Source organism: Chiloscyllium plagiosum, unplaced genomic scaffold (assembly GCF_037043375.1).
Source record: "Chiloscyllium plagiosum isolate Xiang-an unplaced genomic scaffold, Cpla_swu_hap1 HiC_scaffold_1, whole genome shotgun sequence".
Lineage (NCBI taxonomy): Eukaryota > Metazoa > Chordata > Chondrichthyes > Orectolobiformes > Hemiscylliidae > Chiloscyllium > Chiloscyllium plagiosum.
The window spans coordinates 65,239,367-65,267,230 of NW_028270139.1; the positions used below are offsets into that span (position 1 = coordinate 65,239,367).

Consider the following 27,864-nt stretch of genomic DNA (forward strand, 5'->3'; position numbering starts at 1 on the left):
GTTGAAGTAGCTTTGTACTAGATGAAGAATCTCATTATAATAATTCAATCTGTATTAGCAGTGAGAAAGTCATATTGAAGTGAATGCAATGCTGTTCAAAGGGTTTAAAAATAAAAATCAACAAGCAGCTGCACAACAAAATAATGACAAGACCATCTTCAGTCCATAAAATTTATTCTAAAGTTATAATCTGAGTGCTGAGCATCACAAAGAGCTGAGCGTTAATCACTGAGCTGTGGAACAACAGTGGTCTTTTCGCTCACATAGATGCCATCCAAGAACTTACGAATATCCTTCTTTTTCACTGTTGTTGCTTGTTGAATAAGAGCAGCTAAAAGATAAAACAAACTGAATTAGAACAAAGATGGAGCATGACCAAAACCCCCCGGTGTGAAAACAAGCAGCAACTCAGAACTCAGTTTAATATTTTAGTACTTCTGATGTCCCTACTGTCTGATCACTACTAAATGAATAAGCTAAAAATGGACTTTTAGAGGCATAGAGTCAGAGATGTACAGCATTGAAACAGACCTTTCGGTCCAACCCGTCCATGCCGACCAGATATCCCAACCCAATCTAGTCCCACCTGCCAGCACCTGGCCCATATCCCTCCAAAGCCTTCCTATTCATATACACATCCAAATGCCTCTTCAATGTTGCGATTGTACCAGCCTCCACTACTTCATCTGGCAGCTCATTCCATACACATATCACCCTCTGTGTGAAAAAGTTGCCCCTTAGGTCCCTTTTATATCTTTCCCCTCTCACCCTAAACCTTTGCCCTCTAGTCCCGGACTCCGAACCCAGGGAAAAGAAAGACTTAGCCTATTTATCCTATCCATGCCCCTCAATTTTGTAAACCTCTAAGGTCACACCTCAGCCTCCGACACTACAGGGAAAACAGCCCCAGCCTGTTCAGCCTCTCCCTGTAGCTCAAATCCTCCAACCCTGGCAACATCCTTGTAAATCTTTTCTGAACCCTTTCAAGTTTCACAACATCTTTCTGATAGGAAGGAGACCAGAATTGCACACAATATTCCAACAGTGGCCTAACCGATGTCCTGTACAGCCACAACATGACCTCCCAACTCCTGTACTCAACACTCTGACCAATAAAGGAAAGCATACCAAACACCTTCTTCACTATCCTATCTACCTGCGACTCCACTTTCAAGGAGCTATGAACCTGCACTCCAAGGTCTCTTTGTTCAGCAACACTCCCTAGGACCTTACCATTAAGTGTATAAGTCCTGCTACTTAATCTGTTGTAATCTGAGGTAACTCTCTTCGCTGTCCACTACACCTCCAATTTTGGTGACATCTGGAAATGTACTAACTGTACCTCTTATGCTCGCATCTCAAATCATTTATGTAAATGACAAAAAGTAGAGGTCCCAGCACCGATCCTTGTGGCACTCCACAGGTCACAGGCCTCCAGTCTGAAAAACAACCCTCCATCACCACCCTCTGTCTACTACCTTTGAGCCAGTTCTGTATCCAAATGGCTAGTTCTCCTTGTATTCCATGAGATCTAACCTTGTTAATCAGTCTCCCATGGGGAACCTTGTCGAACGCCTTACTGAAGCCCATATAGATCACATCCATCGCTATGCCCTCAATCTTTTTTGTTACTTCTTCAAAAAAAAACTCAATCAAATTTTCGAGACATGATTTCCCACACACAAAGCCATGATGACTATCCCAAATCAGTCCTTGCCTTTCCAAATACATGTACATCCTGTCCCTCAGGATTCCCTCCAACAACTGGCCCACCACCAAGGTCAGGCTCACCGGTCTGTAGTTTCCTAGCTTGTCTTTACCGCCCTTCTTAAACAGTGGCACCACGTTTGCCAACCTCCAGTCAGAAACTGACTGCACTAATATGGATCCTCTTGCATCACTGCTTTTTTTTTAAAAAAGTGAATATTTAGAATTTCATAAAAAGCTTTAAAAAGATTTGCCAGGTGTCTGAAGATGAGGATTCTCCTCTTGCACAATTCTCCAAAAGAGAAGACAATACTTTTTAAGCACAAATTCATTACGTCTACTGTGATTTCAACAACTGCACCCTTTTCAGATAGACAAATACCATTAAAGAACTTTTGGACATCACTCATCCAGAAAAATTAATGAGAGATGCATTATGTAAATAGGAGCTAGAAGAGAAATTAAAGGCAATACAAATCCACAAACCACGATGCAGCAATGCAACATTAAAAAGTTGCCCATTAGAAACATTTAGTATAAATTCAACAGGAGCTCAAGATTACACAAGTAAAAACAGCTTTAAAAAAAGCCAAGCTGAATCCTACTGAAGCTTTCATTTTTCAGAAAAATGATCATACCCAAGGGGGAAAAAAGATTTTACGAAGAGAGGAAGCAAGCAGTACAATCTTGTTTACTTTTGAACCATTCCACCAAGAATCAAAATCCAATATAACTGAGGCTTGGCAACAAAGACTGATCTTTCTAAATTTGGATATGGTCTCAGCTCTCTCTTTTGTCTGCACCTAATATCAATACCACTTTCCAATACCATCATTTGAGAAGGACTGTAGAGATAAACCAGAAAACTACAAATCTGTGATGTGAACATGTGTGGTAGGAAAATTATTGCAAAGAATTGCAAGGGACAGAATTAAGTTCCACTTCGAAAGTGGATTAAATCAAGGACAGTTAGCATGGCTCAGTGAAGCAGAGATCATGTCAAAACAAATTGGATTGAATTTTATATGACTGGAAGCCTGAGCCCAGTGGTGTGCCACACAGTTCTGTGCTGGGTTCCCTTATTTTTGTTGCGTACATTAACGAGCTCGGCATGAATTAGGAGATACGATCAGCATGTTCACAGATATCAAATTTGTTGTGGTAAATGAGGAAAGTCTTGGGCTACAAGATTAGGAACGCTGGCCAGTTGAGCTGTACAGTGGCAAATGGAACTAAATCCTGTAAGTGATGCATTTTAGGACCTAAAGACAAGTGAACTAACTGAATGGTTGGACGCTAGGATGTAGAGAGGATCACAAGCATCTCGACATGTGTCTCCAAACATCCTTGAAGGCAGCAGGTCAGGTAGATAGCAGGAGGTGGTCAAAGTGACAAACTGAATTCTTATCTTATTAGTCAAGACAGTGAATTTAACAGCAAGGAAGCTGTAATGTAATATTAGCTGGAGTACTGTGCCCAATTCTAGTCGCCACACTATAACAAAGATGTGATTTCACTAGAGAGCATGCAGAAGAGAGTCATGAGGATGTTGCCTGAGGTAGAACAATCTAGCTGTGAAGAGACTAGATAAGCTAGGTTATTTTTCTTGGGTAAGGAAGTCTGACAGATGTATATGATAGAGGTGTACAATGTTAGAGTATTGACAGGTACAGACATGGTGAAACGTTTCCTATTAGTAGGGAGGTCACTAACTATGGTGCAGTTTGAAAGCTAGGAAGCAGGCAAATAGATGGATTTAAGGAAAGATACCTTCACCCAGACAGTTGCCACAACGGAGTCAAGAGTGTGTTGCCTGGGGGGGGGGGGGCATGTGAGGTGACAATAGATGAATGAAGGTGGGGAGTAGGTGATACGGAGTTGGGGGGTGGAGCGGATAGATGGGAAAGGTCATGGACAGGTCACGAGGGCGGTAGCGAGTTGGAGAATTGGGACTGTGATAACGTAGGGGGAGGGGAATGAGGAAACTGTTGAAATCCACATTCATCCAGTGTGACTGCAGGGTCCCAAGGTGGAATAGGAGGCTTTCTTCCTCCAAGCATTGGGTGGTAACGGCTTGCCAAGGACCAGAAATGTCCTTGACAGAGTAGGACGGAGAGTTGAAGTATTCAGCCTCAGGGCGATGGGGTTGGTGGGTGCGGGTGTCCCAGAGGTGTTCTCTAAAACGTTCCTCAAAAAGGTGTCCTGTCTCCCAGATGTAGAGAAGACCACATCAGGTGCAACAGATACAGTACATTACATTGGAAGAGGTCCAGGTAAATATCTGTCAAGAGTGGAAGGATCCGTTGGACGCTTGGATGGAGGTCTGGAAAAAGCAGGCATATGAGAGCTAGTTAGATGAGCATTTGAAACACCATAGCATACAAATCTGGGAAATGGAATTAGAATGGATAGATATTTGATCCACTGGGCCAAAAGGGCCTCTCTGTGCTGTAAAAACTCTATATGCCCTCATCAAAAATTTAACTTTGAACTGATTTAAAAACCAACTTCCACTACCTTCAGAGGAAGAGTAATTCACACCAAAGCACCTGCAGGGAAAAATAAAACTAATCCTCACCTGTGTTTTTTCAAAAAAAAAAAGGGAGATATATCTTACTTAAACAGAAGAACAGTACAGCACAGGAACAGGCCGTCCGCCCACTAAAACTGTGACAACATGATGCCTTTCTAAACTAAAAGCCCAATGCCTCTACATTATCCCTATCCGTCTATTTCCTGCCTATTCACATAACTGTCAAAATGCCTCAAATGTTACTACTGTATCTGTTTCTACCACTTCCTCAGGCATCTTATTCCAGGCACTTACCCCCTCAAAAAAAACTTGCCGTTCACATCTCCTTTAAACGTTGCCATGGGGTTAACTTAAACCTATCTCCTAGTAATTAACATATGTAGGCTGAGAAAGAGACACCAACTGTCCACACCTCTCAATTATATAAACTTCTATCAAGTCACCCCTCAGCTTCTGACATTCAAGTAAAAAACAAACTAAGTTTTTCCAAACTCTCATAACTAATACCTTCCAAACCAGGCAACATCCTGTTAAATGTTTTCTGGACCCTCTCCAAAGCTTCCACATCCTTCTGGTAGTGTGGTCAACAGGACACCGATGCAACATGCAAGAAGTGGCCGAACTAATGTTTGATACCAGTGCTACATACACTGTGCCAGATGTGTCTTACCAATACAGTATAGAAAAAGATAGGAGTAGCAAGTCATCTGGCCCTTTAAGCCTGCTCTGCAATTCATTTTGGATTACAGCTAATTGCTCAACTCAATAGCCCCACATATCTCCCATGTCCTTCATTCCTTTTAGCCACAAGGGCTATATATAAAACATCCATGAAACCCTACCTTGTTTTGGCCTCAGCCGCTTTGTGGTAACAAATTCCATAAGCTCACCAATTTCTGGGGGAATAACGTTCTCATCTCAGTCCTGAAAGTTTACCCCATATCTTTAGACTGTGACCCCTAGTTCTGAACTCCACAATCAGCTACCCAGTTTAATCTAGTTAGACTGTTATAGGCTTCTAAGAAATTTCTCCTCATTCTTCTGAATTGCAGAAATTATATACCCAAATGATTTAAGCTCTCCTCATAAGTCAGGCCTGCCATCCCATGAATCTGTTTGGTAGGCCTTCATGACTGCCCTTCTATAGACAAGTGTATCCTTCCTTTGATAAGGAGGCCAAAACTGCATATAATATTCCAGGTCTGGTCTCATTAAAGCCCTAATTGCAGCAGGACATCCCAGCTTCTATAGAAGCTCTCATCTCTCTGCTACATCACATACTCACATGTTCTGCAATTGCAAATACATCATCTGCACTGCCATCTTTAATGGGTTTTGCTTAATGAATGAAAACACTTCATAAGAGGGGTAAAATAAAAGTTAGAGCTTAGTTCAAACATTCCCTTTTAGAATAACTCTTTATTGCTAGATGCTACATGTAGTCATGAAAATTTAAAGTAGATTTTTCACTCTTGTAAGGTAGTTAATAAAATATGGCAACACGCCAGTCAGCAACATAATTCTTATTCTATTCCCATGTGTTTTCAATAGCCAGGCATTTCAAGTTGACTACAAAATACTAACCAGAGTTTGACACCAACTCAATGTCATTTCCCTCAAGAACAAGCTCATCTTTCTGGGCCTGGGAAACTATACATGAAACACCTGATGGAAGGAGAAAGAAATAGGGAGTTACATTGAAGTACATTCCTCATAAAACATTTGCATAAAATGCTTAACGCTATCTTTACTTACCTGGCTTCATACGGACTCTACGAATATACTTCTCTCCAAGGAAGTTACGGATTTCTACTAGAGATCCGGAATCCTGAACAACCACATTAATGGGGAAGTGAGCATAGACTGATCTCATCTTGTAACGGAAGCCCTAATTTTGGAAAATGGACAAAAATGTCAGGACTTTGCACATTTTTAGCACAAAATTGCTAAATGAAATAAGTTACAATTAACCAATGCTCCTCATTAGTCAAGAATTTACATTTTAATCTGCTTGTCAGAATTTAAAAGTTGACCACCTGGTTTTAATTTAAAAAAATATATACTGATGACAATGATGCTCCAAATTCAGGGAGCTCAACAAAATCTGCCACTTTCATACTGCAGTGAAGGAACTCCCATAATTTCAGAGCAAACCACTGCAGAGGTTTGAATATTAACCATTGTTCCTCTGCTGGATTTCAGTATCTTGCTTTTATTTAGAATTCATTTTTGGCCTTAATGAGTGACACATTCAGGCAAAACACAAGAAAACACCCACACAGACAGTGAAGTAACTAAAGATGCAATGACTGCAGCTGCTGACTTTATTCAAGGGCAAAGTAGGAACAATGGTGATTCACAACATGTCACTCAGTTCTTCCACAGAGCAAAACAAGTTGAACTTTAACTTTGATGACATCTTTCAGCAATTACAGCAGGATCTGCAGGACAATGGATGCTTCTTGTTGCTATTCAATGAATCCCATTGCCAGTTCCAACCTAGATTTTTTATGCATGTTGTTTTTAAGGTCATAACTAAAGAACGATCTGTTCACATTTTTGCCACTCAAGGAAGAGGGGATATGAATATCTACAAATTTAAAAAGGTACATTCTTGAGAAAAAGGGAACTGGTTTTCACCACAATTGATGGTGTTCAGCCATGCGCAAATGTGGGTGTTGTTGCATTTTGCAGAAATGATCTAGTTTGCTCAAGTCAATTCCTACTATAATCCATCAGCAAGCACGAGCAAGTTTTAGACATCTCATTTATTTAAAGCTGTTTTAAGAGGATGAACTTGATTCAAGCAAAAGCCCTTTAGCAGTTGGCACAGTTGTTAGCACTGCTGCCCAACAGAACCAGGGACCCAGGTTCAATTCCAGTTGTCAAGTTGAGGGAAAATCCTGTGAAGATTTAAGATTGATGCCTGAAATTGCCATTTTTCTAACATTAGGGAATTAAATGTGCAGTGATTTGTCAGATTTAAAAAAGATACTGCAGAGTCTAGAGAAAACACCAGAAAAAAAAATCAAAGACAAAGGAAAGATTCATCAGTGAAAGTCTGTGTACACTTGAGAGAAAGATTACAGGGGAATGGAAGAAGTCATGTCTGTCTCAAATCCATTTGCTTAGCTGACTGGCAGGATGGTTACATCAGTTGTTTGATTTAAAAAAAAGTTGAAATGGAGATGATTAATATGCAAACAGCTGAAAGTCAGATCAAAGGACAGATTTTTTGAGAATGTGCAAGCCATCCTGCACTTTTAAAGTGAAAGCTCACTTTGGCTCCACATACCTCTATGAGAGGTTTGCCCTAATGAAAATAATCAAGACAATTAAATCACACCATCTCACAGATAGCTATTTGATGAATTGTAAAGAACCACCAGACTCAAACTACACCCTAGACTTCAAGGCATTGACCAGTGCTGAGCAGTCACAGATGTCATGCAAATATGAGCAGAGAACAAAATAAATAATTATATGTGCATTTGGTTTTAGATTTAATCGCACAAAAAGAATGAATTCTATATGTTCTTAGCAGTAATCTTGGGCTGCACTTCAATTAAAAAGTGAATATGCTGGGCCTACATAAATAAACCTTGCCAGGACTACAGTATAAATTCTTATTTTGTCATGTTATTAGAAAAACTTGCTGCGCATGGAACAGTACTTCCATTAGAAACATGGATCTTTGTGTGGTGAAGTTAAAGATATGTTAAGGAAGAATCAGAATTCACCTACTCATAAGTTACTTACTAATGTGACCCCCTTGATCATATTCTGTACATGACTACAGATTGTCCGCACTGTGGCCAGCTCTTTTCTGTTACCCCACCATTTGTCAACTCGAAGCTTGGAAAGAGAGACAGTAATTTTATTAATTGCCTAGTAAACTTGAAAATCAATAATATTTATATTGCATTGCTATATTGACAAAGTAAATAATTTTACTGCAGTCTCCAAAACGAGAAAAATTAATTTAAGATGCGTTAAAGTTTCAGCAAGAAAACACACTTCGCAACACTTAATTAACAAGTCTGATGAATGATTGACTTTAATAAACTGCTTTCTTTCAAAGACATTAAATGTTATAAAACCATATCCATAATAGAATACTAATCAAATATACTAGGGTAAAACCATATTTGAACTCCCAGTCATAAATCTATATTTCTACAGAACAGCACAGATTAAGATTTCAGAGTGATGGTAACGTGTGTTTTCCAATCACCAAGTTGCAGTTCAGAAAACACTAAAAATGTCCTTCAGTGAATGTGTATATTGGAAGACCAGAAAATGTTCAGATCTTTAAAATACAGAGATTGCCAATACATGAATAACAGATTTCCAGGCTGAGTTAAACCAGTGAATTAATGTAAAATAACTCTTATAAATACCAATCCCCATACTAGAATGGGGTGTTACCAGCATAACTTCACCATTGTGAAAACATTCAAATGACAGGAAGGTTGCAAAGATTCCTTTCCTAAAATAGGCCCATAATTTTTAACCACATTAAACTGGCATTAAACCACATTGAATGGAGACATTCAAATTGACAAACCTCAACTTCAGATTGGTGATTCAAATTCAGAACAGAAAGTTCCCATTCATAGCAAACATGCCTGTCACAAGCCACTTACTATCATTGTAAGTCCAAACTTTAAAAGCAGTAGTTTACCCAAAGGAAAATTCTCTCCATCTCACTTGTCAATCTCCCACTTTTCAGGGAGCCCCAGAGCACCCTTTCCTTTCATTTATCTGGTTCAACATCTCTTTCAACATTCCATTCCAGTCACCTGGCCTTCTTGATACCAAATAACCTTAATATCTACAGTGGCCTTACTTTTCATCGGTCAACCCGATTTTTTGCCATGTCTTTTCAAAGCTCGTCTCAGAGCTCAAGAAGCCACTTACATAAATATCATTTACTACTTGTTACTTACATACAAACAAACAGAAAGAAAATCCAAGTCAAATGTCTTTTAAATGATATTATACAAAATGTTTAATAGGTGAAATTCAACCAAATGAAATGACAGTCATGGAAATGTGTTGCTGGAAAAGAGCAGGTCAGGCAGCATCTAGGGAACAGGAGAATCGACGTTTCGGGCATTAGCCCTTCTTCAGGAATGAGGAAAGTTTGTCCAGCAGGCTAAGATAAAAGATAGGGAGGAGGGACTTGGGGGAGGGGCGTCGGAAATGTGATAGGTGGAGAAAGGTCAAGGTGAGGGTGATAGGACAGATTGGGGTGGGGGCGGAGAGGTCGGGAAGAAGATTGTAGGTTAGGGAGGCGGTGCTGATTTTGATGGATTTGACTGAGACAGGCTGGGGGAAGGGGAAACGAGGAAACTGGTGAAATCCGAGTTCATCCCTTGTGGTTGGAGGGTTCCTAGCCGGAAGATGAGGCGTTCTTCCTCCAACCGTCGTTTCGCTGTGGTCTGACGATGGAGGAGTCCAAAGACCTGCATATCCTTGGTGGAGTGGGAGGGGGAATGAAATGTTGAGCTACAGGGTGGTTGGGTTGGTTGGTCCGGGTGTCCCAGAGGTGTTCTCTGAAACGCTCCGCAAGTAGGCGGCCTGTCTCCCCAATATAGAGGAGGCCACATCGGGTACAGAGGATGCAATAGATGATGTGTGTGGAGGTACAGGTGAATCTGTGGCGGATATGGAAGTTTCCTTTGGGGCCTTGGAGGGAGGTGAGAGGGGAGGTGTGGGCGCAAGTCTTGCACCTCCTGCGGTTGCAGGGGAAGGTGCCGGGAGTGGAGGTTGGGTTGGTGGGGGGGTGTGGATCTGATGAGGGAGTCATGGAGGGAGTGGTCTTTACGGAATGCTGATAGGGGAGGGGAGGGAAATATATCCTTGGTGGTGGGGTCCGTTTGGAGGTGGCGGAAATGACGGCGGATGATGCGCTGTACATGGAGGTTAGTGGGGTGGTAGGTGAGGACCAGTGGGGTTCTGTCCTGGTGGCGGTTGGAGGGGCGGGGTTCAAGGGCGGAGGATCGGGAAGTGGAAGAGATGCGGTGGAGGGCATCGTCGATCACATCGGGGGGGAAATTGCGGTCTTTGAAGAAGGAGGCCATCTGGGATGTGCGTTTTTGGAACTGGTCCTCCTGGGAGCAGATGCGGCGGAGTCGAAGGAATTGGGAGAATGGGATGGCATTTTTGCAGGGGGCAGGATGGGAGGAGGTGTAGTCCAGGTAGCTGTGGGAGTCGGTCGGTTTGTAGTAGATGTCCGTGTTGATTCGGTCGCCTGAGATGGAAATAGAAAGGTCGAGGAAGGAATCTGAGGCTGTCCAGGTGAATTTGAGGTCGGGGTGGAAGGTGTTGGTGAAGTGGATGAACTGTTCCACCTCCTCGTGGGAGCACGAGGCGGCGCCGATACAGTCATCGATGTAGCGGAGGAAAAGGTGGGGGGTGGGGCCAGTGTAGTTGCGGAAGATGGATTGTTCCACATATCCTACGAAGAGGCAGGCATAGCTGGGGCCCATGCGGGTGCCCATGGCTACTCCTTTCGTTTGGAGGAAGTGGGAGGATTGGAAAGAGAAGTTGTTCAGGGTGAGGACCAGTTCAGTCAGTCGAAGGAGGGTGTCAGTGGAAGGGTACTGGTCGGTACGGCGGGAAAGGAAGAAGCGGAGGGTTTTGAGTCCTTCGTGATGGGGGATGGAGGTGTACAGGGACTGGATGTCCATGGTGAAAATAAGGCGTTGGGGACCGGGGAAGCGAAAATCATGGAGCAGATGGAGGGCGTGGGTGGTGTCCCGAATGTAGGTGGGGAGATACACCACCCACGCCCTCCACCTGCTCCATGATTTTCGCTTCCCCGGTCCCCAACGCCTTATTTTCACCATGGACATCCAGTCCCTGTACACCTCCATCCCCCATCACGAAGGACTCAAAACCCTCCGCTTCTTCCTTTCCCGCCGTACCGACCAGTACCCTTCCACTGACACCCTCCTTCGACTGACTGAACTGGTCCTCACCCTGAACAACTTCTCTTTCCAATCCTCCCACTTCCTCCAAACGAAAGGAGTAGCCATGGGCACCCGCATGGGACCCAGCTATGCCTGCCTCTTCGTAGGATATGTGGAACAATCCATCTTCCGCAACTACACTGGCCCCACCCCCCACCTTTTCCTCCGCTACATCGATGACTGTATCGGCACCGCCTCGTGCTCCCACGAGGAGGTGGAACAGTTCATCCACTTCACCAACACCTTCCACCCCGACCTCAAATTCACCTGGACAGCCTCAGATTCTTCCCTCCCCTTCTTGGACCTTTCTATTTCCATCTCAAGCGACCGAATCAACACGGACATCTACTACAAACCGACCGACTCCCACAGCTACCTGGACTACACCTCCTCCCATCCTGCCCCCTGCAAAATCGCCATCCCATTCTCCCAATTCCTTCGACTCCGCTGCATCTGCTCCCAGGAGGACCAGTTCCAAAAACGCACATCCCAGATGGCCTCCTTCTTCAAGGACCGCAATTTCCCCCCCGACGTGATCGACGATGCCCTCCACCGCATCTCTTCCACTTCCCGATCCTCCGCCCTTGAACCCCGCCCCTCCAACCGCCACCAGGACAGAACCCCACTGGTCCTCACCTACCACCCCACTAACCTCCATGTACAGCGCATCATCCGCCGTCATTTCCGCCACCTCCAAACGGACCCCACCACCAAGGATATATTTCCCTCCCCTCCCCTATCAGCATTCCGTAAAGACCACTCCCTCCGTGACTCCCTCGTCAGATCCACACCCCCCACCAACCCAACCTCCACTCCCGGCACCTTCCCCTGCAACCGCAGGAGGTGCAAGACTTGCGCCCACACCTCTCCTCTCACCTCCCTCCAAGGCCCCAAAGGAAACTTCCATATCCGCCACAGATTCACCTGTACCTCCACACATATCATCTATTGCATCCTCTGTACCCGATGTGGCCTCCTCTATATTGGGGAGACAGGCCGCCTACTTGCGGAGCGTTTCAGAGAACACCTCTGGGACACCCGGACCAACCAACCCAACCACCCTGTAGCTCAACATTTCAATTCCCCCTCCCACTCCACCAAGGAAATGCAGGTCTTTGGACTCCTCCATCGTCAGACCACAGCGAAACGACGGTTGGAGGAAGAACGCCTCATCTTCCGGCTAGGAACCCTCCAACCACAAGGGATGAACTCGGAATTCACCAGTTTCCTCATTTCCCCTCCCCCCAGCCTGTCTCAGTCAAATCCATCAAATTCAGCACCGCCTCCCTAACCTGCAATCTTCTTCCTGACCTCTCCGCCCCCACCCCAATCTGTCCTATCACCCTCACCCTGACCTTTTTCCACCTATCACATTTCCGACGCCCCTCCCCCAAGTCCCTCCTCCCTATCTTTTATCTTAGCCTGCTGGACAAACTTTCCTCATTCCTGAAGAAGGGCTAATGCCCGAAACGTCGATTCTCCTGTTCCCTAGATGCTGCCTGACCTGCTGCGCTTTTCCAGCAACACATTTCCATCTCTGATCTCCAGCATCTGCAGACCTCATTTTCTCTTCTGAAATGACAGTCAAACATGCAAGGCAAATAAGGACACATGAAACTGCCAGATTAAGGTTGCCGTGCCATCCATTTTTAAATACATTCTAATGCAGAGGCAAAACACTTTAAAACTGCAGCACCCAAAAGCCGAGCCCAACAACAGCTCATAGCCCCAAATCAAAGAATGGGATAAATGGTATGAGTACATAATCTAATACTGGACACTGCATGGTCATATATGTACTGTCTTCATCAGGGATACCTAGAACCTGTTCAAATGTTGACAGACTGGAAGACATGAGATCTGTTGCACAACCATGCTGTACATCTCTATGACTCATGAATTCAAATGAGCTGGCTAATATTTTTCTCAAAAATCAACACTTTCACAAAAACAAACAGCGTGACATCTAACTGGTGTATGAAATGATTACCACAATGCAGACTTCCAAAAGGCTTTCAACAAAGTCCAAAGCAAGAGATTAATGTGTAAAATTAAAAACACTTTAAATTTTTGAGGAGGGTGGGGGTCAATTGTATATTGAAACAGATAGAAAATCAGTTAGCAGACAGAAAACAAAGATTAGGAATAAATAGCAAGAGGATTTGAATACATGAACAAGGATGCCTTGCCACAATTATTGGTGAGGCCACACCTTGAATATCACATGGAGCTTAGTTTACTTATCTCAAGGAGAACATGCTTGCTAGAGAGAGAGTATAGCAAAGACTTACAAAATTGCTTCCTGGGACAGCAGGAAAATGTAGGAAGAGCTCAATCATCTGTGCTGACCAGATATCCCAATCCAGATGTTGCAATTGTACCCACTCCATCACTTCTTCTGGCTGGTCATTCCACACACGCACTACCTTCTGCATGAAAATGTTACCTCAGGTGCTTTTTAAATTTAAGGTGAAAAGGGAAAGATTTATGCCCTCAAGTTTTGGACTTCCCCACCCCAGGAAAGACCCTGGTTATTCAACCCAACCATACTCATGATTTTATGACCTCTACAACGATTACCCACCTCACTTGCGACTCCACTTCAAGCAAGTATGCAACTGCACTCCGCAGTCTTTGTTCAACAGCACTACCAAGGGCCTCCAAAGTGCAACACCTCATTTATCTAAATTAAACACCACCTGCCATTCCTTAGCCAATTGGCCTATCTGAATAAAGTCCCAACGTACTTGAGAATCTTATTCACTGCCCTCTACACCACTTATTTTGAGGTCACCTGCAAACTTAATAACCACACCTCCTGTACTCACATCCAAATCGTTTGTCTCAACGATGAAAAGCTGCAAACCCAGCATAGATCCTGTGACACACCACAGGTCAAAGGTCTCCAGTCCAAAAAAACAACCCTGTACCACTACTGTCTACTACCATCAAATCAATTTTGTATCCAAGTGGCTAGCTCTCCTTGGATCCCATGTGATTAACATTACTAACTAATCTACCAAGCAGAACCTTGTCGACCACTTTGCTGAAGTCCACATACACAACATCTACCACGGTGCCTTCAATCATCTTTGAATTTGTTTGAAGGTGTAACAATGAAGTTATGAGATACAATTTCCCATGCACAAAGCTATGCTGACTGTTCATCTCATCCTCACAACGTGCAGCCCTCCAATCCCTCTGCTCTAATCCTAACCTCACCATTAAGCCAGCAGATAAAGGGGGCACAGTGGTAGTCTGGCGCACTGACCTCTACACCGCTGAAGCCAAACGCCAACTTGAGGACACCTCTTCCTACTGCCCCCTCCCCCCATCACCAAACCATCACCTCCCAGACCATACAGAACCTCATCACCTCAGGAGATCTCCCACCCACAGCTTCCAACCACAGTCCAGGAACCCCGCACTGCCCTGTTCTACCTCCTTCCCAAGATCCACAAGCCTGGCCAACCTGGCCGACCCATTGTCTCAGCATGCTCCTGCCCCACTGAACTCATCTCTACCTACCTCAACACTGTCCTATCCCCCCCCTAGTCCAGGAACTCCCCACATACGTTCGAGACACCACCCACACCCTCCACCTCCTCCAAGACTTCCGTTTCCCCGGTCCCCAACGCCTCATCTTCACCATGGATATCCAATCCCTCTACACCTCCATCCGCCATGACCAGGGCCTCCAAGCCCTCCGTTTTTTCCTCTCCAGACGTCCCCAACAGTACCCTTCCACCAGCATTCTCATTCGTTTGGCCGAACTGGTCCTCACCCTTAACAATTTCTCCTTTGAATCCTCCCACTTCCTCCAGACCAAAGGGGTAGTCATGGGCACACGTATGGGTCCCAGCTATGCCTGTCTCTTCGTTGGCTCCGTAGAACAGTTGATCTTCCGTAATTACACCGGCACCACTCCCCACCTCTTCCTCCGCTACATTGATGACTGCATTGGCGCCACCTCGTGCTCCCGCGAGGAGGCTGAGCAATTCATCAACTTCACCAACACATTCCACCCTGACCTTAAATTTACCTGGACCATCTCTGACACCTCCCTCCCCTTCCTGGACCTCTCCATCTCCATTAGTGACGACCGACTTGACACTGACATTTTTTACTAACCCACCGACTCCCACAGCTACCTGGATTACACCTCTTCCCACCCTATCTCTTGCAAAAATGCCATCCCGTATTCCCAATTCCCCCGCCTCCGCCGTATCTGCTCCCAGGAGGACCAGTTCCACCATAGAACACACCAGATGGCCTCCTTCTTTAGAGATCGCAATTTCCCTTCCCACGTGGTTAAAGATGCCCTCCAACGCATCTCGACCACATCCCTCACCTCCGTCCTCAAACCCACCCCTCCAACCGTAACAAGGACAGAACACCCCTGGTGCTCACCTTCCACCCTACAAACCTCTGCATAAACCAAATCATCCGCCGACATTTCCGCCACCTCCAAAAAGACCCCACCACAAGGGATATATTTCCCTCCCCACCCCTTTCCGCCAAGACCGTTCCCTCCGTGACTACCTGGTCAGGTCCACGCCCCCCCTACGACTCACCCTCCCATCCTGGCACTTTCCCCTGCCACCGCAGGAACTGTAAAACCTGTGCCCACACCTCCTCCCTCACCTCTATCCAAGGCCCTAAAGGAGCCTTCCACATCCATCAAGGTTTTACCTGCACATCCACTAATAACATTTATTGTATCCGTTGCTCCCGATGCGGTCTCCTCTACATTGGGGAGACTGGGCGCCTCCTAGCAGAGCGCTTTAGGGATCATCTCAGAGACACCCGCACCAATCAACCAAACCGCCCCGTGGCCCAACATTTCAACTCCCCCTCCCACTCTGCCGAGGACATGGAGGTCCTGGGCCTCCTTCACCGCCGCTCCCTCACCACAGACGCCTGGAGGAAGAACGCCTCATTTTCCGCCTCAGAACACTTCAACCCCAGGGCATCAATGTGGACTTCAACAGCTTCCTCATTTCCCCTTCCCCCACCTCATCCTAGTTTCAAACTTCCAGCTCCGCACTGTCCCCTTGACTTGTCCGACCTGCCTATCTCCTTTTCCACCTATCCACTGCACCCTCTCCTGCCTGACCTATCACCATCTCCTCCCCCACTCACCTACTGTACTCTATGCTACTTTCTCCCCACCCTCCTCTAGCTTATCTCTCCACCCTTCAGGCTCTCTGCCTTTATTCCTGATGAAGGGCTTTTACCCGAAACGTCGATTTTGCTGCTCGTCGGATGCTTCCTGAATTGCTGTGCTCTTCCAGCACCACTGATCCAGAATCTGGTTTCCAGCATCTGCTGTCATTGTTTTTAACTTGTTCATAATTGACCCTAGCCTTTCCAGACTCCCCTCAACAACCTATCCATTACTGATTTAAGGTTCACCAGTCTTTGGTTCCCTGGATTTTCCTTACAACCTTTCTTAAATAACGGCACATTAGCCAACCTCCAGTATTCCGTCACTTCACCGACGGTTGGGAATGATACAAATATTTAATTAGACTCAGCAATCTTTTACCTAGCTTCCTACAAAGTTCTAGAAAACACCTGATCAGATCCTGAGGATTTATCTACCTTTATGTTTTAAGACCTCCACCACCTCTTCTGTAATATGAACCTTTTTCAAAACATCACTATTTATTTCCAAGTTCCCTAGCTTCACTGTCTTTTTCCATAGTAAATACAGAGAAGAAATATTTGTTTAGTATCTCACCCACCCCCTGTGATTCCACACAGATGACCACATTGATCTTTAAGGGGCCCTAATCTCTCTCTAGTTACTCTTTTGCCCTAATGTAACTACAGAATCTCTTTGGATTCTCCTTAACTATTTGCCTAAAGCTATATCCCACCCCCCTTGATCTTCTTCTTAGGTGTACAATGGGAGGCAATGGCCTACTGGTATTGCCACTGGACTGTTAATCCAGAGACCCAGCTAATAATCTGAGTTAAAATCCTGCCATGCCAGATGGCGGAACTAAGGATCCAATGATGACAATGATCTGTCCTTTACGGAAGAAAACTGCCACCCTTATCTGGTCTGGCTTACATATAACTCCAGAATCACAGCAATGTGATTGACCTTTACCTGGCCGCTGGGCAAGGATTGATGGCCTAGCCAATGATGCCCACATCCCATTAATGAATTAAAAAGACAACTGGCCTTATATTTCTGAAGAATTCACTTGGTCCGAGCTGCCTATAACTGACACACCTCTTCAGTTTTCTTGCCTAGAGCCTCAATTTCTCTCGTCACCCAGCATTTGCTACACCAACCAGTCTTGCCCTTCATACTAACAGTAATGTACTGTCTCTGAACTTGCTACCTCACTTTTAAAGACTTCCTAACCGCCGTTTTAAATGCGAATAGCCTCCCCAATCAACATTAAAGTTCCTACCTAATATCATTATCCTTACTCTAAATATAGATCTTTAAGTTTTTGATCAGTTCTATCCTGTTCCATAAATACATTTAAAACAAATAGAATTATGATCACTTGCCTCAACAGACTCGCGCACTGACAGCTCAATCACTAGCCCAATCTTATTTCCCAACAGAAGATCAACTATAATTCCTTCTCTAGTAGGTACACCCACAAATTGAAGGAGGAGGTGGTTTACTTGTATACAGAAATTCCATCGCACCCAAGCCCTTCGCACCATGACAGCCCCTGAACACAGCTGTAATGTTATCCCTAACTAAAAACTCCCACTTCCACTCCTCTCTTGCCTTCCTTTCCATCTTTCCTGAAGTACCTATACCTCAGAACATTGAGGTGCCATTCCTGCCCACGAGTCACCCGCAACAGAACAAGCAAATTTTCTGCAAGGAGATCGGTCCACTTCCAATTCAGGTGGATTGAATGACTATATACAGATCATTTCTACCTCTGAAGAGATCTCATAGGTCCAAAGAAAAACATCCTTCCCTCCTACACCAGCTCCTCAGCTGCGCAATAACCTGCTCTACCCTCCCTCACACATGGTACCAGTAATAGTCCAGATATTACTATCGGAGGACCTATTTTGAACATCCTGCCTAGCTTCCATATTATCTCTGCAAAACCTCATCCCTTTCTCTACCTATGCCCATTGGTACAAACATGCACAATGATCTACTGCTGACCACTCTCCCCTTTCAACATATTCTGCACCCTCTCAGACACCCTTGACTCTAGCACCAGGGAGGCAACATACCATCTTGATATCTCGCTGATGGCAACAGAAGGGTCTACGCCAGAGACTAGAGTCCCCTATTACAACCTGACAGACTCCTCATTACACAGAGTCAAAAACTGTGGCGCAGGAAAAGCGCAGGTCAGACAGCATCCAAGGAGCAGGACAGTCGATATTTTGGGCATAAGTTGTTCATCAGGAATGTGGAGGGGGAAGGAGGCTGGACGGAAAGGTAGCTGGGAAGGCAATATGTGGAAGCAGGTAGGGAGTAATTGTGATAGGTTGATGGGGAGGATGGAGCAGATAGGTGGGAAGGAAGATGGACGGACAAGACAGGTCAAGAGGACAGTTCTGAGTTGGATCTAGGATGAGGGGGCGGAAAGAGGCGATTTGAAAACTAGTGAAGTCGATGTTGATACAGTGTGCTTGAAGGGTCCCAAGGTGGAAGATGAGGAGTTCTTCCTCCAGTTGGCAGGTGCTTTGATTTAGTGATAGTGGTGGCCCAGGACTTGTATGCCCCTGGAAAAGCTGAAGTGGTTGGCCACAGAGCAGTGGGTACATGTCCCAGAGATGTTCCCTGAAACGCTCCACTCATTACAGTAGAGCCAGTTATGGTACCAGAAACCTGGCTATCAGAGCTATGCTCCCCTGGGAGGCCATTGCCCACACACCCTATACTATCCCAAACATCATACCTGTTTGAGATAGAAATAGCCACAAAGAGACTCCTACACAACGTGGCTAACTCTTCTACCATTCTTAGCAATCAAGCATCTACTTCACATTATCTACTTTTAAGCTTTTTTCTGAAAATTATGCACCAATATGCAGTAGTCCCAATGTCCTGAGCAGTCACTATTATAAATTCATCACTGCCCAAATGAGCCTTGAACATATGCACTTAAAGAGCATACAACGAAGTTACCACTGAAGTAGACATGTCAAATCTTCACTCAGGCCTGCAAAATAACTAGACCAACATTTTTTAGGCAAAGTTGCCACCAGAAGTTAACAGATGCTTAAAATTAGTTACCTTCTTTTTCTTCACACCAAGAAGACTGAGTTCTAGGTTAATGTGATTAAATTCTCTGCGCAACATCCCTCGAGGCCCCTTTACAATGACTGTTCGGCCCTTCAAAGTCACATCAACTGTAAACAGATAATACTCATTACAGCACAAAGTATAATAACTGGTTATGAACATAAAACCTAAAAAAGGAGTTAGATACTGTACCGCTGTCAGGAATGTCAACAACCTGGTTGCTGAGAATGGTCTTCATTCTGAGAAACAAATAAAAATTGTTTAAGATAATATAAAAAGCAATACAACAGCATAATTTGCAAAGCTAAGTCCCAAATCAATAAGTACAGCAGTCAGCTGCAATGAGCATTACATGGAAGCGTATCCTTAGAAAACTTTAACAGGGTCTCCAACACGAATATGGTACTAAAAACACTATTGTGCAGAGTTGTTCTTTTTGAATCACATTAAATTAAGACACTTATTTATATCGTGTATTTTACAAATTCAGCATGTCACAAAGCATTTTATAACCAAAGCATTCCTTTTTGAAAGTCATTGTCACAACGTGGGAAACACAGCAGCCCATTTGCACAGGTCTCAGGAAAAACTGTAAAATTTATGTTAAAAAAAAATCTGTTCTTGAGATGTTTAATGAGGGATTAACATTATTTAGGACACCAGGAGTAAATCTTCAGCTCCTTAAAACAATGTCTGAGGATGTGTTACTTCAAACTGACAGGAACGATGGGGGCGCAGCTTAACATTCCAAATCAAGAGAAACACCTCCAATAATCTTGATTGCATATGCTGGATTCAGGCCATATGTGCCTGCACAACTAATCATGATGAATAAAAACCAAAAGAGCTGTGGACGCTGTAAATCAGAAACAAAAACAGAAATTGCTGGAAAAACTCAGCAGATCTGAGAAACCCAGTTCGGAGGAAGAGATACTTTCTCTCCAATGCTTTGGTTCGACTGGAATAAGAGGTCTACAACTTGGAAAAAAAATTACTCCAATATCAATACCAAGTCCTCTTTTTTTGTCTGCAAAAACACTCTGTGCATTATTTGGCTGCCGTATTATTTACATTTCGACGATGACGACAGTTCAGGACATCCAACAGAAGACAGTAGGCGAGGTGTCTAACGGAAAACAGCAATTTAGCAAGAAGCTGTTAAGCTGAGAGGCTGACTTTTCAGTGGGATTGACACTGATCAAATCTGTTTTTAATTGGAATTCCTGAAACTCAAAAGATTTGATGGTTCATGTGGGAGACACACAGGCAGTGATTATGTTAGTGCGAGTTGACAATAGGCTGCGAAGAAGACTCGGCCACTTGCAATCAACACCTACACCCTCCACTTAAGTGGCACCAGGGTTCCGTTTGGGTTCCCACAGCTATACGGGATCTTCACGCTGGGTTCATTAAAACCCGGTTCCGGTGCGTTCAGTCTGACAACATTGACCCCTCGGAGCGACGTGGTCTTCAAACCGGAACGCGGTTAACTCTTCGTCCCAAGGCCTGAAGCGCAGGCTCGGTCACAGGAGACGCACAAAGTTAAGCCTCATCCGCCACAAAAACGCAGGCAATACTGCCCTGAGCCGATGCACAAACTTGCCCCCTTTCTTTTAAGGCGAAACTCAGCCCCTCAGATGCGCAGAGGCAGCCGATGAAGGCCGATTCCCCGGAGTAGGTTAACTCCCCATATCTCACCTCGCTCAAGATGGAGGAAAGGAAAGTATACTCCCGTCTGTCCACAGTTGTAGAGGAGCGTACCGCGTCACCGTGATACGTCAGCACGCACAGCCGCGGTCAGGACTAACACTTCCGGTAGGTTTCCCTCTCGTCCCATTCATTGCTCAACCGACTGCAGTGGGTTCAGTTGTTTACTAACTAATGGTTTCATTTCACGAATTGTTTCTGTTATTTTACTTGTGCATTAAATGAAAATATTTTCCTTTGATCGAGGTCATTTGCCATGAATAAATTGGCTGTAAGGGATGGATAGAATCTAACTTATTTCTATAATTAAAACTGCTCGCCGGACTTGTAAAGCAGTTAAGGCAAATACTCATAAAATTGTAAAGATGTAATGCACCTGTAAAATCCAATGAAACCGAAAGACTTCGATTTAGAAAGCATAAATACACAACTGATGTCTATCTAACATTAATGAATGTGCATCCTCGATCTCAACCTTTAATGAAATGAGTTAAAAATCACACAACGCCAGGTCATAGTCCAACAGGTTTATTTGGAAGTATAGTTTAAATTAGAGTGGTGCTGGAAAAGCACAGCAGGTCAGGCAGCATCCGAGGAGCAGGAAGATCGACATTTCGGACAAAAGCCCTGCATCAGGAATAGAGGCAGGGAGCCTCCAGGGTGGAGGGATAAATGGGGAGAAGGTAGCAAAGAGTACAATAGGTGAGTGGGGGTGGGGATGGAAGTGATAGGTCAGAGGGGAGAGTGGAGCAGATAGGTGGGAAGGGAGATTGGCAGGTAGGACAGGTCATGGGGACAGTGCTGAGCTGGAAGGTTGGAACTGGGGGGGGAGGGAAAATGAGGAAACTTGTGAAGTTCACATTGATGCCCTGGGGTTGAAGTGTTCCGATGCAGAAGATGAAGCGTTCTTCCTCCAGGCGTCGGCTGGTGAGGGAGTAGCAGTGGAGGAGGCCCAGGACCTGCATGTCCTCGGCAGAGTGGGAGGGGGAGTTGAAATGTTGGTCCATGGGGCAGTGGGGTTGATTGGTGCGGGTATCCTGGAGATGTTCCTTGAAGTGCTCTCTCCAATGTAGAGGAGACCGCATTGGGAGTAACGGATACTATAACTGACATTGGTGGATGTGCAGGTGAAAGTTTGATGGATGTAGAAGGCTCCTTTAGGGCCTTGGATGGATGTGAGAGAGGAGGTGTGGGCACAGGTTTTGCAATTCCTGCGGTGGCAGGGGAAGGTGCAAGGATAGGAGGGTGGGTTGTTGGGGGGCTTGGACCTGACCAGGTAGTCATGGAGGAAACGGTCTTTGCGGAAAGCTGAAAGAGGTGAGGAGAGAAATATATCTCTGGTGGTGGGGACCATTTGGAGGTGGTGGAAATGTCGGCGGATGATGCGGTTAATGTGAAGATTGGTAGGGTGGAAAGTGAGAACCAGGGGGGTTCTGTCCTTGTTACAGTTAGAGGGGTGGGATTTGAGGGCGGAAGTGTGGGATGTGGACGAGATGTGTTGGAGGGCATTTTCAAGCACGTGGGAAGGGAAATTGCGTACTCTAAAGAAGGAGGCCATCTGGTGTGTTCTGTGGTGGAACTGGTCCTCCTGGGAGCAGATATGGCGGAGGTGGAGGAATTGGGAATACGGGATGGCATTTTTACAAACCCACCGACTCCCACAGCTACCTTGATTACACCTCTTCCCACCCTACCTCTTACAAAAATGCCATCCCATATCCCCAATTCTTCCGCCTACGCCGTATCTGCTCACAGGAGGACCAGTTCCACCACAGAACACACCAGATGGCCTCACCTCCATCCAAAGCAGCCTTGCACATCCATCAAAGTTTCACCTGCACATCCACCAATGTCATTTATTGTATCCATTGTTCCCGATGCGGTCTCCTCCACATTGGGGAGACTGGACGCCTCCTCGCAGAGCGTTTCAGGAAACATCTCTGGGACACCCGCACCAATCAACCCCACCGCCCCATGTCCCAAAATTTCAACTCCCCCTCCCATTCTGCTGAGGACATGCAGGTCCTGGGCCTCCTCCACCGCCGCTCCCTCACCAGCTGACGCCTGAAGGAAGAATGCCTCGGAACACTTCAACCCCAGGGCATCAATGTATACTTCACCAGTTTCCTCATTTTCCCCTCCCTCCACCTCACCCCAGTTCCATCCTTCCAGCTCAGAACTGTCCTCATGACCTGTCCTACCTGCCAATCTCCCTTCCCACCTATCCACTCCATCCCCACTCCCATTCACCTATTGTACTCTTTGCTACCTTCTCCCCAGTTCCCCCCCCCCGCCCCAACCCTCCACATTTATCTCTCCATCCTGGAGGCTCCCTGCCTCTATTCCTGATTAAGGGCTTTTGCCCGAAACGTCGATTTTCCTGCTCCTCAGACGCTGCCTGACCTGCTGTGCTTTTCCAGCACCACTCTAATCTAAACTTTGGTTTCCAGCATCTGCAGTCCTCACTTTTGCCTTATTTGGAAGTAGTGGCTTTCGAAGCATTGTCCCTTCGTCAGGTAATGAAATGCTCAGTTCACTGGCAACAAATGACCCTTTCCCCAACTGTAAGATATCCGTGTAATGACGTGCCCTATGAAAGGATGTGGAATCCAATTTTCAATGTTTTTGTACTGTTTTCAATATTACGATGAACTGGTTTTACATTTTTTTGGTTTTCTTTATTCCACCCCCCCCCCCAGTCACCACACTACTGCCAAATAGCAGTAGTGCTTATTTCTCCCAGCGCCCATGTTGTGTGCATTTAGGTGCAGGACATACTGAAGAAACATTGAGGAGTGCAGAAAACGTTCTTCATATTCCAATGAACCGGTTATATTTGGAAAAGTCAATTAATATATGCAAAAGATGGAAAATTGTTGTTCAACACTTATTTTTTCCCAGAATTCTCTTCATGTCAATTAAAGACAGTGCTCTGTGTCAGGGATGGATCTGCAGAACTTAATTCTCACAGCAAAATCCTATAACGTTCAGCTGGTAATAATTTAATATAGTGGCTTTTATTTTGGCAATTACAAATAAATGCACAGTGGTTCACAGAATCCCTACAGTGTGGAAGCAGGCCATTCAGTCCACACTTACCATCCAAACAGTGTCCCACCCAAACCTGTCCTCCCTACTGTATCCCTGTAAACCTATATTTCACATAGTTAACCCAACTAACCACATCCCTAGACATTAGGGGCAATTTAGCAAGGCCAATCCACCTAACCCACATATCTTTGGACTGTGGGAGGAAACCAGAGCACCTGGTGGAAACCCATGCAGACATGGGGAGATTGTGAAACTCCACGCAGACAGTTCTTCACACTGGTGAATTAATGCTAAGTACCAATCCTTAACAAGCCACCCTTGTGAAATTTTAGGTCTAGCCTCATAAATGAAGCCTGTCCTAATTTCAAAAATGTGATTTCTTAGTTTTTATTGGACACTAATGCATTTGTGATTTGCTTGTTAATTACTATCATTAACCTCTGGATTAACCTCACAAAGTGGATGAGTTGTGATAAAAGAGAAGACAAAAAAAACAAAGCTGAATGGATTGCATAAACTGAAACAATGAAAAATAACAATTAACTTTTCTACAACACACAAGTAAGGAAAATCTATGGACAATCTGTAAAGTAAATGCCAATAGGATGGTGAAGGAGAAATAAGTGTTGGTAGGGAAAAATACAAAATTGCTGAGAAGGAAGTGTCACAATGAGGAAGAAAAATAGCTGAAAATGCACCTAACAATGATGCCACTTAAAGAGCATTATTAAAGTGATACATGCATAAAGTGTGGGCTTTTTTGGAAGAGGAAAGGATACATGCTTGTGTTTGGTGGATGTTAGGAATGTGGTTGCGTAGTTAACAATTTGATTCAAATGAAAATCAAACCGGAAAAACATGATTTCCCTTCTTAAAGAGTCACAAAGTTATATAGCATAAAAATGACCTTTCAGTCCAACTTATCCTAAACTGATCTCATTTCATTTGCCAGCATTTGACCCATATCCATCTTAAACCCTTCTAATTCATATATCTATCCAGATTCCTTTTAAATGTTGCAAATGTACCTGCCTCCACCATTCCTCTAGTAACTTGTTCATACACGCACCATCCTCTGCACAAAAAAAAATTGCCCCTCTGGTTCTTTTAAATCTTTCCCATCTCACCTTAAACCTGTACCGTCTAGTTTTGGACTCCCCTACCCTGCGAGAAAAGGACCTTGGCTATTTACCCAATCCATGCTCCTCATGATTTCAAAAACCTCTATAAGGTCACCCCTCAGCCTCCAATGCTCCAGGAAAAATAGCCTCAGCCTATTCAGCCTCTTCCTGTAACTCAACTGCTCCAATCCCAGCAACGTCGTTGTAAATCTTTCCTGAACCCTTTCAAGTTTAACAACATCTTTTACATTGTTCCATTTAGTATAGCCTACTGCATCCATTTACTTATTTATAGTCGGTAGTTTGTTTCTTGTCTATGAATCATGAAATCCCTACAGTTCATACAGTGGTCATTTGGCCCATCGAGTTTGCACTGACCCTCCGAAGAGTGTCCCACCCAGACCCACTAGCCACATAACCCTGCATTAACACCTCCAGCCTACACATTCCTGGGTTAATGAACGTCACATAAGTCTTTTTTTACATAAGTGTTTCTGATACATTTGGTACTGTATTGTCAATAATGGACTGTACTGCAATCCAAAATAACTACAGGGTGAATGTGAAAGGTAAAAATAAACTCCTTCTTAATGTCTTTGCCTGCACGTGAAACATTTAAGAAAATGCAGTGACTATGGTTATCTGACAAAAATGATCACATTATATGTTATATAAGCAGTTAAGCAACACAACACAGATTTTACTGCTCCTCGGATGCTGCCTGAACTGCTGTGCTCTTCCAGCACCACCAGTCCAGAATCTGGTTTCCAGCATCTGCTGTCATTGTTTTTACCACAGGCTAGCCAGCCCACACGGCAGCTCCGGCTGCTGCTCCCCGTTCAGACCAGAGGGCGCCGCTGTCGCTGGAGGTACTGCCGGCAGTGGCGGTGTCGGTGTCTCTCATTGAGACAGAGGACGACATGAAGCTGCTGCAGGTGGGCTGTTGCTCGGCGACTGGCCTACGGCTGTGTCAGGTAAGTGAGGCTGGGTCCATTATAATCACAGGGACGGGTCAAGGTGATGTGAGGGATAGAGTGTGAAAGACTGGTGTGGGTGTTGATAGTGGAGCTGGATTTTGTGGCCATTCCTTTGTAAAGTATCATTCAGAAACGTAACAAGAGTTCTACTGAGGCCGAATACTGATCTTTCACTTCATAACTTTGCCAGTATTTAAAACAAAAATCTAATGTTTGCAATATTTAGAAAGATAAAAGCTAAGGAAGTAAGAGAGACATTTCCCCCGTTTTTCCAGGGTACAGGGAGCTGCTGAATCTCCAGCGCAGACCCCGAAGGACTTATCCAGGAATTTAATGCCTTCCAAAAATCGGAAGCTTCGGCTGTTTCCCAGGGTTTAGGAAAAACAATTTCCCAGGAAAAGTTAGACAATTAAATAGATAGACAAACTCCAGATAAAATATGAAACCTATATTCAGAGCCCCAACTATCCTTCTCCCCAGATTTGTTACATTCCCAGGCTCTGATCTGACACCCACACTCAGATCACTACCCCCAGCATTTGCAGACCCGACCCTTCAATGGGAAATTATGCTTAACTAATTTATTGGACTTAATGAAACCATTCTTCAGAAATTTTACTTTTTCTTTCAAGTCATTTATGGAATGTGGACATCACTGCTTTGATCAGTTACTGCTCATCCATAGATGCCCTTGAGAAGGTGATGAGCTGCTGCCTTGAACTAGAGTCATAGAGATATACAGCATGGAAACAGACCCTTCGGTCCAACCCGTCCATGCCAACCAGATATCCCAACCCAATCTAGTCCCACCTGCCAGCACCCGGCCCATATCGCTCCAAACCCTTCCTATTCATATACCCACCCAATGCCTCTTAAATGTTGCAATTGTACCAGCCTCCACCACTTCCTCTGGCAGCTCATTGCATACACGTACCACCCTCTGTATGAAAAAGTTGCCCCGTAGGTCTCTTTTATATCTTTCCCCTCTCACCCTAAACCTATGCCCTCTAGTTCTGGATTCCCCGACCCCAGGGAAAATACTTTGTCTATTTACCCTACCATGCCCCTCATAATTTTGTAAACTTCTAGAAGGTCACCCCTCAGCCTCCGACGCTCCAGGGAAAACAGCCCAACCTGTTCAGCCTCTCCCTATAGCTCAAATCCTCCAACCCTGGCAACATCCTTGTAAATCTTTTCTGAACCCTTTCAAGTTTCACAACATCTTTCCGATAGGAAGGAGACCAGAATTGCAAGCAATATTCCAATAGTGGCCTAACCAATGTCCTGTAGAGTTGCAACATGACCTCCTAACTCCTGTACTCAATATTCTGACCAATAAAGGAAAGCATACCAAACACCTTCTTCACGATCCTATCCACCTGCGACTCCACTTTCAAGGAGCTATGAACCTGCACTCCAAGGTCTCTTTGTTCAGCAACACTCCATAGGACCTTACCATTAAGTGCATAAGTCCTGCTAAGATTTGCTTTCCCAAAACTACTGTTGTATCGTTTGAGTAGAATGGTTTGCACATAGCTTGTGT

The 27,864-nt window shown here is 44.8% G+C and overlaps 2 protein-coding genes across 2 annotated transcripts in view; one reads left to right on the top strand and one right to left on the bottom strand.

The window, feature by feature from the left end:
* Positions 1 to 157: 157 nt before the first annotated feature.
* On the bottom strand, positions 158 to 21,180 carry rpl9 (ribosomal protein L9). The gene is made up of 7 exons (XM_043692816.2): positions 21,164 to 21,180; positions 19,658 to 19,704; positions 19,457 to 19,572; positions 8,000 to 8,095; positions 5,996 to 6,128; positions 5,825 to 5,905; positions 158 to 331 (listed from the first exon to the last, which is right to left on the bottom strand). The coding sequence occupies exons 2-7, from the start codon at positions 19,701 to 19,703 to the stop codon at positions 222 to 224; spliced, it is 582 nt and encodes a 193-aa protein (XP_043548751.1). The 5' UTR covers position 19,704; positions 21,164 to 21,180; the 3' UTR covers positions 158 to 221.
* lias (lipoic acid synthetase) overlaps positions 21,172 to 27,864 on the top strand; it is a 34,306-nt gene continuing 27,613 nt past the window's right edge. Inside the window, exons 1-2 of the mRNA XM_043692803.2 lie at positions 21,172 to 21,280; positions 26,143 to 26,318. Coding sequence (XP_043548738.2) covers positions 26,265 to 26,318 — 54 coding nt within the window. The 5' untranslated portion in view covers positions 21,172 to 21,280; positions 26,143 to 26,264. The remainder of the gene's footprint in view (positions 21,281 to 26,142; positions 26,319 to 27,864) is intronic.